At 31.7% G+C, this 16149-nt stretch overlaps 1 protein-coding gene across 4 annotated transcripts in view; it reads right to left on the bottom strand.

Annotated features, from left to right (window-relative positions):
• LOC118204096 (stromal membrane-associated protein 1) overlaps window positions 1-15285 on the bottom strand; it is an 89579-nt gene extending 74294 nt beyond the window's left edge. For 2 of the 4 annotated variants that reach the window (XM_085808620.1, XM_085808622.1), the window contains exon 1: window positions 14949-15285. In XM_085808620.1, the coding sequence (XP_085664746.1) occupies window positions 14949-15066 (118 nt within the window). In that variant the 5' untranslated portion in view covers window positions 15067-15285. The remainder of the gene's footprint in view (window positions 1-14948) is intronic. The other 2 variants (XM_085808623.1, XM_085808621.1) reach the window with 2 other exon arrangements.
• Between the last annotated feature and the right edge of the window lie 864 nt (window positions 15286-16149).

The following is a 16149-nucleotide window of genomic DNA, read 5'->3' as shown; positions in this document are numbered from 1 at the left end:
GGACGGATTACGTACCGCTTTTTCCCATATGTAAGCACCAAACGCCTCCGCTCCAATTTTTTCATGACGCAAGCTTTGACCGGACATGGCAAGTTCCCAGCTTACTTTCAGAGATTCCTGAACCGCAATGTAAGATGTGCCTGCGGCACCCCAGGCCATCAAGCAGACGCCCTTCACTACATCAAAGACTGTAGGCTGGTAGATGAAATAAGATCCAGACACTTCCCGGCAAACTTCCAGGACCATCCGTTAGCCTCCTTCGCTACGGACTACTACAAGGTGAAAGGAGTGACCAGAATTATTACAGAGTTGAACCAAAGACCAGATGTCTTCCTAGAAGATTACTAAAACCAGGTCTGCGTACCTGATGATATCAACTACCTGTACATATGTAAATAGCAAGTCCAAATAGGACACTATATGTTAACTTCTAACTTTTCTTTACTAATCTAGATGTTGTCATGTTTTCGTAATAATGTATTGTATGTTTGTAATAAAGGATGCAAGTCCACCACGGCTTGATTACTAGCGCAACGATCGGAATGATTTCCAACCCGGTAGTGCCTTCTCATGATATGGCGGAACCGGTTAGTGCTAAAAACACTAGTTCCCCTTACATAAATGCAACTGAAGGCCAAAACACTTTTCCCCTTATTTTTAAATTTCTAATAAAACCCAAGCATATCACAGAGTTTATTTTTCATTTCTTTTGACAGTATTGTTATAAAAAATTAAAATAAATAAAATGTAAATTTTAATAAACATGCTGACTCTGTTCATGTTTCTTATTAGACTTATTATTAATTTATAAAATGCTTTTATAATTATATTATTAATTATAAAAGCAGAGGTACTTTCTTGCTCTCTGTAACCCCACCGAAAGTCACAAACTCGTCACTGACTTAAGGGAAAAATATTTATTTGACTATCTTTAAGTCTTTAGGCTGATCTTTGGAATATGGTAACAGGTAGTTTGGCGACATTTTGGAGGCGATAAAGATTACTACCTAGGACTTTGGTAATAATGTGAGTACTCAGTTCCGATTACGCATTATTTTGTGTGAGGGAAATGAGAGATCATGAGATATGTCGTGCGACATTAATGGACGAATTACAGTTCGTTAATCGGAAAAGGGGGTAAAAATTTGGAAAAATATCGGTAGTAATATATTATTTTGTATTAAACTTCATTGTGTGTTGTGTGAAATAGTGTTGATTAATTTTCGGATTGCATGGCGCTATGTAAAGTGAAAGAAATTAGCAGTAGGACTGCAGCTGATTGGAACTCTTTCTGTAGGGAAGTGTGCGTGCCACGTAATGAAGATTCTGAAGAAGATTAGGTAAGTTAGTATTTTTAATCATTTGAGGATATTATTTTTATGCATTGTTCTAATGTAAGGAATAAATAAATTAATATGGTATTATGGAAAATTGTTATTAGCAATGATTTAGTTTAAAGTAATTAGGATTGTAATCTAATTTTTATTAATTTAATGTATGTGCTTATTTATATTTTAAGTAGTGTTTTTAATTTAATTATATTTTAATTTAATGATCGTGATTTTGTGAGTTATATGTTTGTAGTATTTTGGAATACGTTTCAGTAGAATACGTTGAGTATTTTCATGCATTTTCATGAAATTTTTCTAATTTATGAAAAAAGCAGTGTACATGGATATAGTGAAGAGTGTGCGCAATGCCATTTTTGTGCAATTCTGGGATTTTTTTTAAGTAAAAATAAGTCAACGTGTACATGGTTTAATTATATTTTAATTAAATGATAGTTATTTTGTGAATTATATGTTTGTAGTAATTTGGTACAAGTTTCATTGGAAGCAAACGTGCATGGAAATAATTTAAATATTTGAGACTAAGTATTTGTAGCCATTTTTAATCTTTTGTTATAGATTCGTTGGTGACGTTTATAATAGATAATTTAGAGGTAAAAGTTTTTGGATATTTTATTTATTTTATATGTGCAAATGTTCATCTTTAGAAAAGGTATATACTTTTTCGCGATCAGGTAATTTGATATATGTCCTTTTTACCGAATTTAAAGATTCACAAAATTTTCATCCATTTTCGTGAAATTTTTCTAATTTATGAGAAAACAGCAGTGTACATGGATATAGTGAAGAGTGTGCGCAATGCCATTTTTGTGCAATTCTGGAATGTTTTTTTAAGTAAAAATAAGTCGACACGTACATGGTTTAATTATATTTTAATTAAATGATATTGTTTCATAAGAATAAATTGAATTTAATTTAAAAAATTACATTTAAATACAAATTTAATTAAATATTCTTTGCGCCATTGCTGCAAGGAATGAAATTTAAATTTAAACAAATTAAAATTTAATTTTTAACAAACACATATAAAAGTAAAAAAGCAAATTTAAATCCTAAAAAAAGAAAAAAAGCCAAAATAATTTTTAAAAAAAAATGTGCAAACATATAAAAGATTTAATTCTCGAACTAATCTACAATATCATTTAAATTCAGAAGCATAAGCAAATCAAGTGCAAAATCAATCCATGAAAATAAATTCACTAATTTAGTAAATTAAAATTAAATTAAACAATTTTTTTTAATAAGTGAATGACCCATGAGTAGGCAGGAGACAGACTTATCAAGGGGAAGTTGCCTCCAAACCTAACTCTCCAATCATTCAATTCGTGTTTCGTCATTCATGCAGGCAAGGGTAAAAGTCAAAACCAAAAGTAATACCAATAAAGTGGTACCCTTAGAAATTAACATTTAAGAATTAGTAATTAAGAATTAAAGTTCTGAAAAGAAAATACTAATGAAGTCTTTTGAGAAACAAGTAAAGTCAAGAATTAAACTTTTTTCAAAAAATTAAATTTAAAAAAAGATTAATTTCCTAAAAAAATAATAAGAAACCAATGTATTTTAGAAACCCTTGTCTACAGAAACCTTCCTGACACTAATATGCATATCAATAAAAAGAAACTAAAAAAGAACTAGACATAATCCATATAAACGAATAAGAAACAAAAAGAACTAATTCACAATTTTTTAAAAAACAAATATATATTTAAAAATACAATTTCATATTTAGAAAATACTTAAATACTACATAAAAAATTTTTAAAAATACTTAAAGCAAGTAAATAGTAAGTTTTAATTCTAACTTACCTACTATATGAGTGTTGGGGTCTGCAAGTGTTGTTAAAGAGAAGTAAGTGTGTTCTTCAAATTATATAGATGGCGCTTATGTAGGTAAAGTTGAGTGTTAAGCTGCTATCTTTATTATAGTAAAAAAAATTTTTTTAAACATTAATATTAAAAATTAAAAATCCTAAAGGTAGTAATTATCAATTATTTAGGGAGTTAAGTAACTGAGCCAATCAATGGATGTAAGTTTGCTTGAAGGAAAATAAAGTTAAGTGGTATTGTGAATAAATAATGTAAACTGTTTGAAATGTGAAATGTGTGTTCTGTTGAAAAATTGTGTAAAAATTGTAAAAAACGTTAAGTGAAAATTTTTTTGTGAAAATTGCAAATAATTAAAGTAATTAAGAAAAACTGAAATGTGGTAAAATTAAAGTTTTAAAGTAAAATTTCCCAAAATTTTTTGAAATGAAGTCCCTTAAAAAAAAAAAAAAAAAAAAAAAAATCCCAGAAATTTCTCAAAGATTCCTTTTGGAAGTTAATTAAAAGTTATATTTAATGAAAGAAAATATTAAAAGTTTAATGAACTTGATTTCAATTGGTATATCAAAACTTAACTAAATACTGGCTAAAGTATGGAAAATTAAAAGAAGATTAAAATCTTCACTCAATTCGGGCTATAATTGAGACTTTTTAAAAGAGTTAGCCCTTTATTAGTAAAAGGAAAGAATCCAATATTGATTAAATATACATATTTACAATTAAAATTTACAAGATAATTTCTCTACTCTTTTATATCCTTCATTACCCTCCAGCTAAGGTTTAAGGTAATGTTATCATATCCAAAAGAGCCAAAAAATTATAAAGTCCTGCCTTTTTAATATATAAATTAATAAATTTTGGTGGTACTTGGTTATCAACTTGAACATTAATTAACTTTATTATTTCTTCCTTTAAATCGTCTATTTCAGTACATATATTTTTTATTCTGATAATTTGGCTATGAAACGTGTTTTCTATTACAGTCAAAAGTCGTTAATTCAGACACCCATAATCCGAACCTCAAAGCTACAAACTTTCTGCGCATGCGTCGCGTTGACACATGTGCGCAAGACCTTTACGGCTGCGAATTTGCGTGTGCGCGTGCGCAAAATACGTTTATGAATGCGCGTTTAATGTATAACGGACGGGAAAAGCTAAGCTAAAATTATCTAATTATCTATTTCAAATAATGTTGCAGATTGTGTTGTTTCTTAATCTTCGAATTGGATCCGGCGTATTATTTTTTGAAGACTGTTAGAGCAATTTTATAAAAGTAAGCTTGAACTTTCGATTATGTCAAATAGAATTTCCGATATATATTTACTAATATGTAAAGGATATACGAAGCGAAAGTATCTTTCGGAGTCCATTCAACAAAAAGTGGAATTACTGCAAAAATGGATAAAGGTTAAAACCTTTGTTAATCTAAACTTTAACTTTTGTTTATCTACCTAAACTTTGTTTATCTTTAACGTTGCGCCGCCGCGCAATGAATTGGAAGTTGATCTGTCAGCACTATCCTTATCTTAAGAGCAAATGTTTTTATTTTATTTGGCTTATAATTGCTTACTAAATGTAGTACTCCGTCTTTGATATGATTTAAATCAAATGCCTCGTCATTATAATTTGCTTCTGATAGCGAAGAAAGTGACAGAGGTTATTGAAAACGAAAAAATTTCGATTGACAAATTAGTCGGTATTCTCGACACAGCAATTATAGGACTTGAACAGCGGAACTTTGTAACTGAACAAGAAATTATGTCTGTTTATAGAATTAAAGAGAATGTATTATCACATAAAAAGCGAAGACTCTTAAACAACTTACATTGAAAGAAATGTTTATGGTGTGTGTATTTAATTACGGCAAAGCACACTAGGGCTATCTGCCTAAGAGGAGGGATGCCTTTCGTGGAGGACTTTCTAAGGGAAACTGGCTCGTATACACGTTACACATGGGGAAAACCACGAAAACACCCATGCAGCCAGCCCGTTCGCGGGATTCGAACCTCGGACCGAACTACCAGTGTTCAGTGACTTTACCGCTCGGCCGCTGGTGGGCGAAAGAAATGTTTAATAAAGTAAACAAATAAATATTAAGCTTTTTTTTTTTTTGTAAATTTTGATACCCTTTAGATCATAATTGTTCTTTATTTCGTAAATTACAGTTTCATATTTTTAATTTTATAATTTCTGCATGCCATTTTACCAGATTTAAACTGATGATCTATAATCCGGAAAAATCGATAATCCGGAATCGTCGAAGTCCCGATGAGTCCGGATTAACGACTTTTGACCGTACTATTATTTTAACCCTTGCCTGCATGAATGACGAAACACGAATTGAATGATTGGAGAGTTAGGTTTGGAGGCAACTTCCCCTTGATAAGTCTGTCTTCTGCCTACTCAAAGGTCATTCACTTATGCATTTTTTTTTAAAATTGTTTAATTTAATTTTAATTTACTAAATTAGTGAATTTATTTTCATGGATTGATTTTGCACTTGATTTGCTTATGCTTCTGAATTTAAATGATATTGTAGATTAGTTCGAGAATTAAATCTTTTATATGTTTGCACATTTTTAAAAAAAATTATTTTGGCTTTTTTTCTTTTTTTAGGATTTAAATTTGCTTTTTTACTTTTATACTTGTTTGTTAAAAATTAAATTTAAATTTGTTTAAATTTAATTAAATGATAGTTATTTTGTGAATTATATGTTTTGTAGCAATTTGGTATACATTTGAGTGGATGTAAACGTGCATGGAAATAGTTTAAATATTTGACAGTAAGTATTTGTAACCATTTTTAATGTTTTGTTAGAAATTTGTTGGTGACGTTTATAATAGATAATTTAGAGGTAAAAGTTTTTGGATATTTTATTTATATTATACGTGGAAATGTTTATCCTTGGATAGGGTATATACTTTTTCGCGATCAGGTAATTTCATATATGTGCTTTTTACAGAGTTTAAAGATTCACAAAATTTTCCTGCATTTTCGTGCAAATTTTTGTAATTTATGAGAAAATAGCAGTTTAGATGGATAAAGTAAAGAGTGTGCGCAATGCCATTTTTGTGCAATTCTGTGATGTTTTTTTAAGTAAAAATAAGTCGACGTGTACATGGTTACTGTGTATGTGCGATTTTGAAAAACGCGGTAAGGAGTTTGCGATTCTGCACTTTTTCCCGATTTTGCAGTTAATATTTATCATGATTAAGCAGTTTTGTTCCATAAAATTTCTAGCATAAGTGTAATTCGGCTAGGAGATTGTTGGAAAAAGTGTTGAGTAAATAAAAAGAAAAGAAATATGTCTTTACTTCATGAAGACAAAATGGTGGTGAAAAAAAAAAATAGAGTGTTGCTGTAGCAGAGTTGGTCGTCAAATTTTTGCCAAAAAATCGCCAAGTTACCATAATCCAAAGATCAACCAGTCTTTATTTTAATGACGCATCCAAGACATCCTATTTTTATACAAGATGCACACATTTAAAAAATTTTTACATAGTTGTTCTTCCCACATACATATGCACAAAAATTTGTTTTCGCTTTAAAAAAATCAAGAGAATTTCACAAACTTGGAATTGTGTACGACTTGTGCACGACAGCAGAAATAAGAAAATTGTTGAAAAGTACAACGCATATTGGTTAGAGTTGATTGAAGTGTGCCCCTTGTACACTCTTAGACAAAAAAATGATGCACCGAGAAGATATAAAGCAAATTGGACACAAATCGATATGCATACAGGTTTCAAAGGAAAATTCAAAATTTTACATTTTGGCTGCCAATGAATGAACGGTTGTCACTACAGTGCATCTGATCTGCGCAAGTGGCAGGATATTTAAGAGGAGAAATTACGATTCATAAATTCTTCACGAATTTTATTCTGTGTACTTTGGTAGACAGTAACTATGTCGCGCATACAGGTGTGCGAACGATATGCGCAGATGTCAGAATTTGAGAGAGGTCGTGTAGTTGGGCTCACAGCAGCCAGTTGGTTTTATTTGCAAATAGCTCAACATTTGAGTAGGAGCGATGCCACTATAGACTATGTTGACAGGAATGGGTGACTCATGGCCGCACACAGCATCAAGAAGAAAGCGGTAGGCCTAGAGAAACGACAAACCGTGAAGAGCGAGCAATCATCAGAGCGGCACTCACAGCCTTAGATGCATTATTATCATCGACTGTATGTGCAACTAGTGCTTCAGTGAACGCAAGGACCATTCATAGATAGCTCACAGAAACAAGGCTGAGGTCACGACGCCCCTTGTGCCGACTACCATTGACCTCTGTACAACGTCAAGACCGTTTGCAGTGGTGTCGGGCTCATTCGCACTGGTATGTCACTGACTGGAGTATAATAGTCTTGAGTGATGAGTCCCGCTTTGAACCCCGATAACCAGTGAAGGCGAATCTGGAGACAACCCGGACAGCGGTGCAATACTAACTTGACCGTCTTCCGGCAGACACCAGGAGTGATGGTTTGGGGTGCCATTTCATTTCATAGTAGGACCCCTTTGGTTGTCATCCGTCGCAACCTTACAGCACAGCGGTACGTCAACGAAGTTCTAAGGCCCGTTGTGTTGCCCTGTCACATCACCCTTTACTAACATTTCAGCAAATAATCCCCGCCCCCACACTGCATATATTTCTACTGCTTGCCGAACATTACCTCGGCCAGCAAGCTCTCCGGATCTCTCTCCTATTGAGCACGTTTGGAGCATTATGGGCAGGACCCTTCAACCAGCTCGAGGTTAATGATCTAACGCGCCAGTTGGACATAATTTGGCCCGATACCCCTCAGGAGGATATCCGCAACCTCTATCAATCGATGCCAAGCCAAATAACTGCTTGCATAAGGGCCAGAGGTGGACAAACGCGTTACTGACTTTTTCACTTTGTCAAGCTCTATCACTTCAATAAATCATCCAATTTTTCTCAAACTATAATCATTTGTTTTTCTGTACATGTACATCACTTCTACAGATTTTCGTCCCATTCAGATAACTCCTTCTTGGTGCATCTTTTTTTTTGTCTAAGAGTGTATTATGACGAAGTTGTTGTTTCATTTATGGTAACCTGAGTAGCTGAATGTTATGGAAACCCTATTACGATGTAATCGATTGCGTGATTGCCGTAAATTTTGAATGATGGGGAAAAGATTTGTAAGGGGTTGTGGTGTGCGTTGGTTAGGAAGTACATTTCTTGTTTTGTGGATTTGATGGTAGACTGGCTGGATGCGGTAAGATTAATTTGAAGTTTCTGTATGATTTGAAAGAAAAGGGGAAAGTGCATTGACTGGTGTGTAAATGAAGATTTACTTAGCAGCCATTATAATGTCTTGTTTGTAGGAAGGAAATGTGTATGGTTGGACATCGGAAGATATTTTTTACTCTTATTTTTATGAATTTATGTAGCGATGCTGATATATGGATTCTAGTTCAGATAATTTTAGGAAGTTTTTGGATACTGTTAAGGAAATTTTTGTGTCACAGACTGAAAGCCTCAGTAATTTCTAAATAAGGTAAGTGGATATTTACTTTGTGTTGTGCTTAGATGCACAAGATGAATTTCCTTCTTAATGTTATGTTACTGTTTGATTTAAAATGTAGTTTATTGAGATTATGTATTTTTTGTTTGGCTGTACTATAGAATTGGGAGTTGATCTTTACATTATGGTAACTTGGTGTTTTTTTGGTGAAAATTTGGCAACCAACTCTCCTACAGCAACCCTCTATTTTTTTTTTCCCGCCGCCATTTTGTCTTCACGAAGTAAAGACATGTTTCTTTTCTTTTTATCTACTGAACACTTCTTCCAACAATCTACTAGCCGAATTACACTTATGCTAGAAATTTTATCTAACAAAACTACTTAATCATGATAAATATTCACTGCAAAATTGGGAAAAAGTGCACAATACCATACTGCGTTTTTCAAAATAACACATACACATAAACCATGTACACGCCGACTTATTTTAACTTAAAAAAAATCCCAGAATTGCACAAAAATGGCATTGCGCACACTCTTCACTATATCCATGTACACTGCTTTTTTCTCATAAATTAGAAAAATTTCACGAAAATACATGACAATTTTCTCAATCTTTAAACACGGTAAAAAGAACATATATGAAATTACCTGATCGCGAAAAAGTATTTACCCTTTACAAATATGAACATTTACACATATAAAATAAATAAAATATCCAAAAACTTTTACCTCTAAATCATCTATTACATTATACACGTCACCAACGAATTCATACATGAAGCATTACAAATATTTAGTATCAAATATTTAAATTATTTCCATGCACGTTTATTTCAACTTAAACGTAAACCAAATTCCTACAAGCATAAAATTCACAAAATAACTATCATTTCATTAAAATATCACTGAACCATGTACACGTCGACTTATTTTTACTTAAAAAAACATCCTAGAATTGCACAAAAATGGCATTGCGCACACTCTTCACTATATCCATGTACACTGCTTTTATCTCATAAATTAAAAAAAATTTCACGAAAATACCCGGTAAAAAGAACATATATGAAATTACATGATCGCGAAAAAGTATTTACCCTTTACAAATATGAACATTTCCACATATAAAATATCCAAAAACTTTTACCTCTAAATCATCTATTACATTATACACGTCACCAACGAATTCATACTGCAAGCATTACAAATACTTAGTATCAAATATTTAAATTATTTCCATGCACGTTTATTTCAACTTAAACGTATACCAAATTCCTACAAACATAAAATTCACAAAATAACTATCATTTCATTAAAATAGAATTAAATTCAAAAGCACTACTTAAAATATAAATGAGCACATAGATTAAATTAATAAAAATTACCTTACAATCCTAATTACTTTAAACTAAATCTTTGCTAATAACAATTTTCCCAATAATACCAAATTCCTTTCCACTTTACATTTAGAACAATGCATAAAAATAATATCCTCAAATAATTAAAAATACTAACTTACCTAATCTTCTTCAGAATCTTGATTACGTGGCGGATACACTTTTCTAATTCATTCAATAAAATTATTCAAAGATTTTTTCTGCGAATTTTTCCTCCACACTTTCTCCGCTAAATAAAAAGCAAACTTCACTTTATCACAATGCCTAAATACCCATTTTGAATTCACTTGAGTTAGGGCCATGGGATCCAAAAATTAAACAACACTGTTTCACACAACACAGAATAAAGCTAAATACAAAATTTCCACATTTTTCCCCGATTTCCCCCCTTTTCCGATTAAAGAACCGTAATTCGTCCACTAATATCCCATGAGCTCTCATTTCCCTCACGCAAAATAATGCGTAATCGGAACTGAGTACTGCTCACATTATTACCAAAGTCCCAGGTAGTAACCTTTATCGCCTCCAAAATGTCGCCAAACTACCAGTTACCATATTGTAAAGATCAACCGAATTGGGTGCTCCTTTGACTTTTTAAGTGAAAATTGATCGACGTGTACATGGACAAAGTGAAGGCAGTGCGCAATGCCAAGTTTGTGCAATTCTCTGATGCTTTTAAAGTGAAAATAGGTTGATGTGTACATGGATAAAGTCAAGGGAGTCTGCTATGCCAAGTTTGTGCAATTCTCAGATTTTTTTTTTTTTTTTTTTTTAAGTGAAAATAGGTCAATGTGTACATGGATACAGAGTTTGTGCAATTCTTTGACTTTGTGTAGCAGCGATTTTTGGAAAGCTAAAATAACAAGTCAAAGAATTGCACAGAGTCGGTATCCACGTGCTGTCTAAAATAGCCAATTTTTGCCAAGGGGCACCCATAAATATATTTTTACCCACATATCCCAGAAAGGGGAAAGTGCAGAATCACCCACTGCTTGGCACATTTTTAAGAATTGCTCATTCTTGGTATCCATGTACATCGACCTATTTTCACTTAAAACAAATCCCAGAATTGCACAAAAATGACATTGCGCAGTCTTTCGACTTTATCCATGTACACATCGACCTATTTTCACTTAAAAAGTCAAAGAAAATTGACAAAAATCCAATTCTTCTTACTCTTGTAAAAAACGCCAAACAAAAAAGTGGGAGATTCTACACTTTACCCCCCCCAGAAATTCCACTAGTTATTTTGAATCATGGGATGTTTTGTAAGTGTTTTTGTGGTGTGTGTTGGTTTGATTCTTTAGACAGTAGAATGGCCGAATGTAGTAAGATTAATTTAAGTTTCTGTGCGATTTGGAGTGAAAGGGGAAAAGAGCTTTAATTGACTGGTGTGTAAATGAAGGTTTACTTAATAGCCATTATAAGTTTCCTGTATGTAGGAAGGATATGCGTCTAGTCGAATGTAAAAACCGTTTAGATGGATTTGAATGGGTTTGTAGGAAGAAAGGTTCAGATGGTCACTACGTAAAGTATTCGATCAGAAAGAGTACCTGGTTTGAAAAAGTCATTTGAGTACAATTGATATTTTGATTTTTACGTGGCTCTGGGTGTACGAAGCGAACTCGAAAATCATGGTAAGTGAATATTTGCTTTTGGTAGTGCTTAAATGTATAACATGTTTTTCCTTTTTTATGTTATTTTATTGTTTGATTTAAAATGTATTTTATTGAGATTATGTATTTTTTGTTTGCCTATATTGTAGAATTTGGTGCTCCTTTGACTTTTTAAGTGAAAATATATCGATGTGTACATGGACAAAGTAAAGGGAGTGCATAATGCAAGTTTGTGCAATTGAGGCATTTTTTTCAAGTGAAAATATGTCGACGTGTACATGGATACCAAGTTTGTGCAATTGTTTGTCTTGTTATTTTGGCTTTGTGTAGCAGCGATTTTTGCACCAAAAATCACCGCTACGCAAGCCAAAATAACGAGTCAAAAAATTGCACAAAATCGATATCCATGTACCGCCAAAAATCGCCAAGTTTAGCCAAGGGGTAGCCCAAACTATACTTTTACCTAGTGGATGTATCTCAGTTACCTAATAATGCTCAAACTACATCTTAAAAACTGAATACCATTACAAATGCATTTTACTGTTCCTACACCTTAAAACTCTGTTCAAAGTAACACATTAATGAATTTTATATTTCCACAATATACACTTCATTTCAGGCCATAACAATTAATATAAAGACCTGGATGAATATTTAGTCTAACGATACAGGAAAATTGCCTTAAAGTATTTTACAACACAAAAAATTTACACCACATTTTACAAATCTTGCAGGTTATTAAATAAGTAAAGCTTTAAATGAATTAGTAAACAGCAAGACACATCAAAAATTAATTTCTAATGCTTGAAATAACTTTACCATACACATGAAAAGAGCTAGAGATGATTCTAGTTTTCAGGATTAAATTTCAATACACATTTATAAATGAATTATTTAAAGAGACAGAATTTTACCCAAAGCACGAAATTATACACATGAGAAATGACGTTGAACGCACGCATAATATAAATAGCTATTAATAAATTTAAAACTGCAGACAAATTTTAATTAAAAAAGGTTGATCTTTACATTACGGTAACTGGTAGTTTGGCGACATTTTGGAGGCGATAAAGGTTACTACCTGGGACTTTGGTAATAATGTGAGCAGTACTGAGTTCCGATTACGCATTATTTTGTGTGGGGGAAATGAGAGATCATGAGATATGTCATGTGATATTAATGGACGAATTACGGTTCTTTAATCGGAAAAGGGGGCAAATCGGGAAAAAATCTGAAAATTTTGTATTTGGCTTTATTCTGTGTTGTGTGAAATAGTGTTTGTGAATTTTTGGATCCCATGGCCGTAAGTAAAGTGAATTCGAAATGGGTATTTAGTGGTATTGAAAAGGATAGTAAGAAATGTTTTTTAAGGTTGTGTGAGAGAGAAATAAACATGTTTTATTATGTTATTTATTTTACCTGGTATCTTGCTTTGAAAGATAAGTATGATTTTAAAGATTCTGAAAGAGAATGAAGAAAAGTGTATCCGCCACGTAATGAAGATTCTGAAGGAGATTAGGTAAGTTAGTATTTTTAATTATTTTTATGCATTGTTGGAAATGTAAGGTGGAAAGGAATTTGGTATTATTGGGAAAATTGTTATTAGCAATGATTTAGTTTAAAGTAATTAGGATTGTAAGGTAATTTTTATTAATTGAATGTATGTGCTCATGTATATTTTAAGTGGTGTTTTTGAATTTAATTATATTTTAATGAAATGATAGTTATTTTGTGAATTTTATACTTGTAGGAATTTGGTGTAAGTTGAAATAAATGTGCATGGAAATAATTTAAATATTTGATAATAAATATTTGTAATGCTTCATGTATGAATTCGTTGGTGACGTGTATAATGTAATAGATGATTTAGAGGTAAAAGTTTTTGGATATTTTATTTATTTTATATGTGGAAATGTTCATATTCGTAAAGGGTAAATACTTTTTCGCGATCATGTAATTTCATGTATGTTCTTTTTACCGGGTTTAAAGATTGAGAAAATTGTCATGTATTTTCGTGAAATTTTTTTTAATTTATGAGATAAAAGCAGTGTACATGGATATAGTGAAGAGTGTGCGCAATGCCATTTTTGTGCAATTCTGGGATGTTTTTTTAAGTAAAAATAAGTCGACGTGTACATGGTTCAGTGATATTTTAATGAAATGATAGTTATTTTGTGAATTTTATGCTTGTAGGAATTTGGTTTACGTTTAAGTTGAAATAAACGTGCATGGAAATAATTTAAATATTTGATACTAAATATTTGTAATGCTTCATGTATGAATTCGTTGGTGACGTGTATAATGTAATAGATGATTTAGAGGTAAAAGTTTTTGGATATTTTATTTATTTTATATGTGTAAATGTTCATATTTGTAAAGGGTAAATACTTTTTCGCGATCAGGTAATTTCATATATGTTCTTTTTACCGGGTTTAAAGATTGAGAAAATTGTCATGTATTTTCGTGAAATTTTTCGAATTTATGAGAAAAAAAGCAGTGTACATGGATATAGTGAAGAGTGTGCGCAATGCCATTTTTGTGCAATTCTGGGATGTTTTTTAAGTAAAAATAAGTCGGCGTGTACATGGTTTATGTGTATGTGTTATTTTGAAAAACGCGTAAGGTGTATGGTATTGTGCACTTTTTCCGAATTTTGCAGTGAATATTTGTCATGATTAAGCAGTTTTGTTTGATAAAATTTCTAGCATAAGTGTAATTCGGCTAGTAGATTGTTGGAAGAAGTGTTCAGTAGATAAGAAGAAAAGAAACGTCTTTACTTCGTGAAGACAAAATGGCGGCGGGGGGAAAAAAAATAGAGGGTTGCTGTAGGGGAGTTGGTCGCCAAATTTTCGCCAAAAAATCGGCAAGTTACCGTAATGTAAAGATCAACCTTAAAAAAAATTGACACATATTTATTCTTATAGAGTGCATAATCTAATGTACTTGAAGTACACTAAAAATTAATACATAGCACTCTTGGGAAAATATATCATTATTGTTTTGTACTTCAACTAAAAAAATAGAGCAAACAACCATGCAATACTTTTCAAACTAGACAAGAGTTGACAATTTACAATAGTCCGCATAAATTATAATTTTCTTATTTTATCAAACAATTTCAGGGTAAATTATAAACAAACCAAAAAAAAATTGAAATTTTAATTAAATAGTTTTAGCTAAAAGCACACATAACAGTAAAAATGAGATTACTAAAATTAATTTCTTCCAAGATCATACCACATCGAATTCTTCTCAAACATTTATCAACTCACCTTTCGCATCGCAATCAACACAATATTTATTGTCCTCTTCACGTAATAAATTTCCCAGTATAATCTGGCACTTATCTTGAATCAGCTTTTGTTTTTCGCTATCAGCTTTAGAAGTCATTGCTTTAAACTTGCACACAACGTTCAACGTACGACAACACACCCCCAGGCATACACTAAATGAATGTACAATACAATATCCACTAAGGTCTGCTTATAAAAATGTTGCCAATATCTTAAAATCGAATGACTCGATTCAGTATACTCGAAAACACAGAATTGCACTCCAATGTCCACTCTTTTATCTTAATTTTCATGTAATTTTTTTTAACTTTTCGGATTTATTTGAAACCAATTAATAAGCTCTGTAAAGTATAGCATTGTTCATCTACATTCAAACAGCGTAATATTAATTTCCTTTTTAGTTTTGCTTGAGTGGCAACAGATGTAAAATGTTATTGGAGTTTGAGGAGTTTGAACAATTATGTACAGACAAACGCCAAATGTTTACGGAAAAGTGTACTTTGCTGTGATTGGTCGGAGGGTTATCTTTTTCACGCCAAACTGGACACTGGCGCCAAATACGTAAATCTAGTAAAAATAGAAATCGTATTCCGCCATTTTCGTTGGTGAGTGTTTTTATTGCACGTGCTAATTCTTAATTTGATTTTGTATATTATTTTGGTAGTTTGGTATGGTTGTGTTTAAATTTTTGAGAGATTATTTAGGTAGAAATAAGTCGATGAATGGACAAAATGGTATAGAGTTACTATCGTATTTTTCATTTGGTGACCCTCAGTACGTTATTAAATATAAGAGGTGAGTATTTTATATAAGAAATAATTAATTGAATTTTGGTTTTGGTTTGCAATGGAGCATCTTGTTAAGAAGCGATCTCCGTTACGAACATCGTTTACTAAGACATATAAAAGTTTAATGTCTCTGATTGATTATGAAAGTGATATAATTGATGTTAAGATTAAAATAGCTACTTAATCAATAACTTAATCTTAACATCAATAACGAAATTTTATAAATTTGATAACGAAATTTTAGAACTTGCTTTAAGTGCAAACGATAATGGTAAAAGTTATTCTGATGAATTTGAATCTGTAGAATAATATAAAGTCAAATTTTATAAAGCTATAGTTTGTGTCAATTCTTTTATAGAAAGTAAATCACAGCCAAACAGGAATATATTAAG

This window comes from Stegodyphus dumicola, chromosome X1 (genome assembly GCF_044657685.1).
Source record: "Stegodyphus dumicola isolate Sdum_Otavi_A_Nest chromosome X1, ASM4465768v1".
Classification (NCBI taxonomy): Eukaryota; Metazoa; Arthropoda; class Arachnida; order Araneae; family Eresidae; genus Stegodyphus; species Stegodyphus dumicola.
This window is presented reverse-complemented; position numbering and strand designations above follow the sequence as displayed.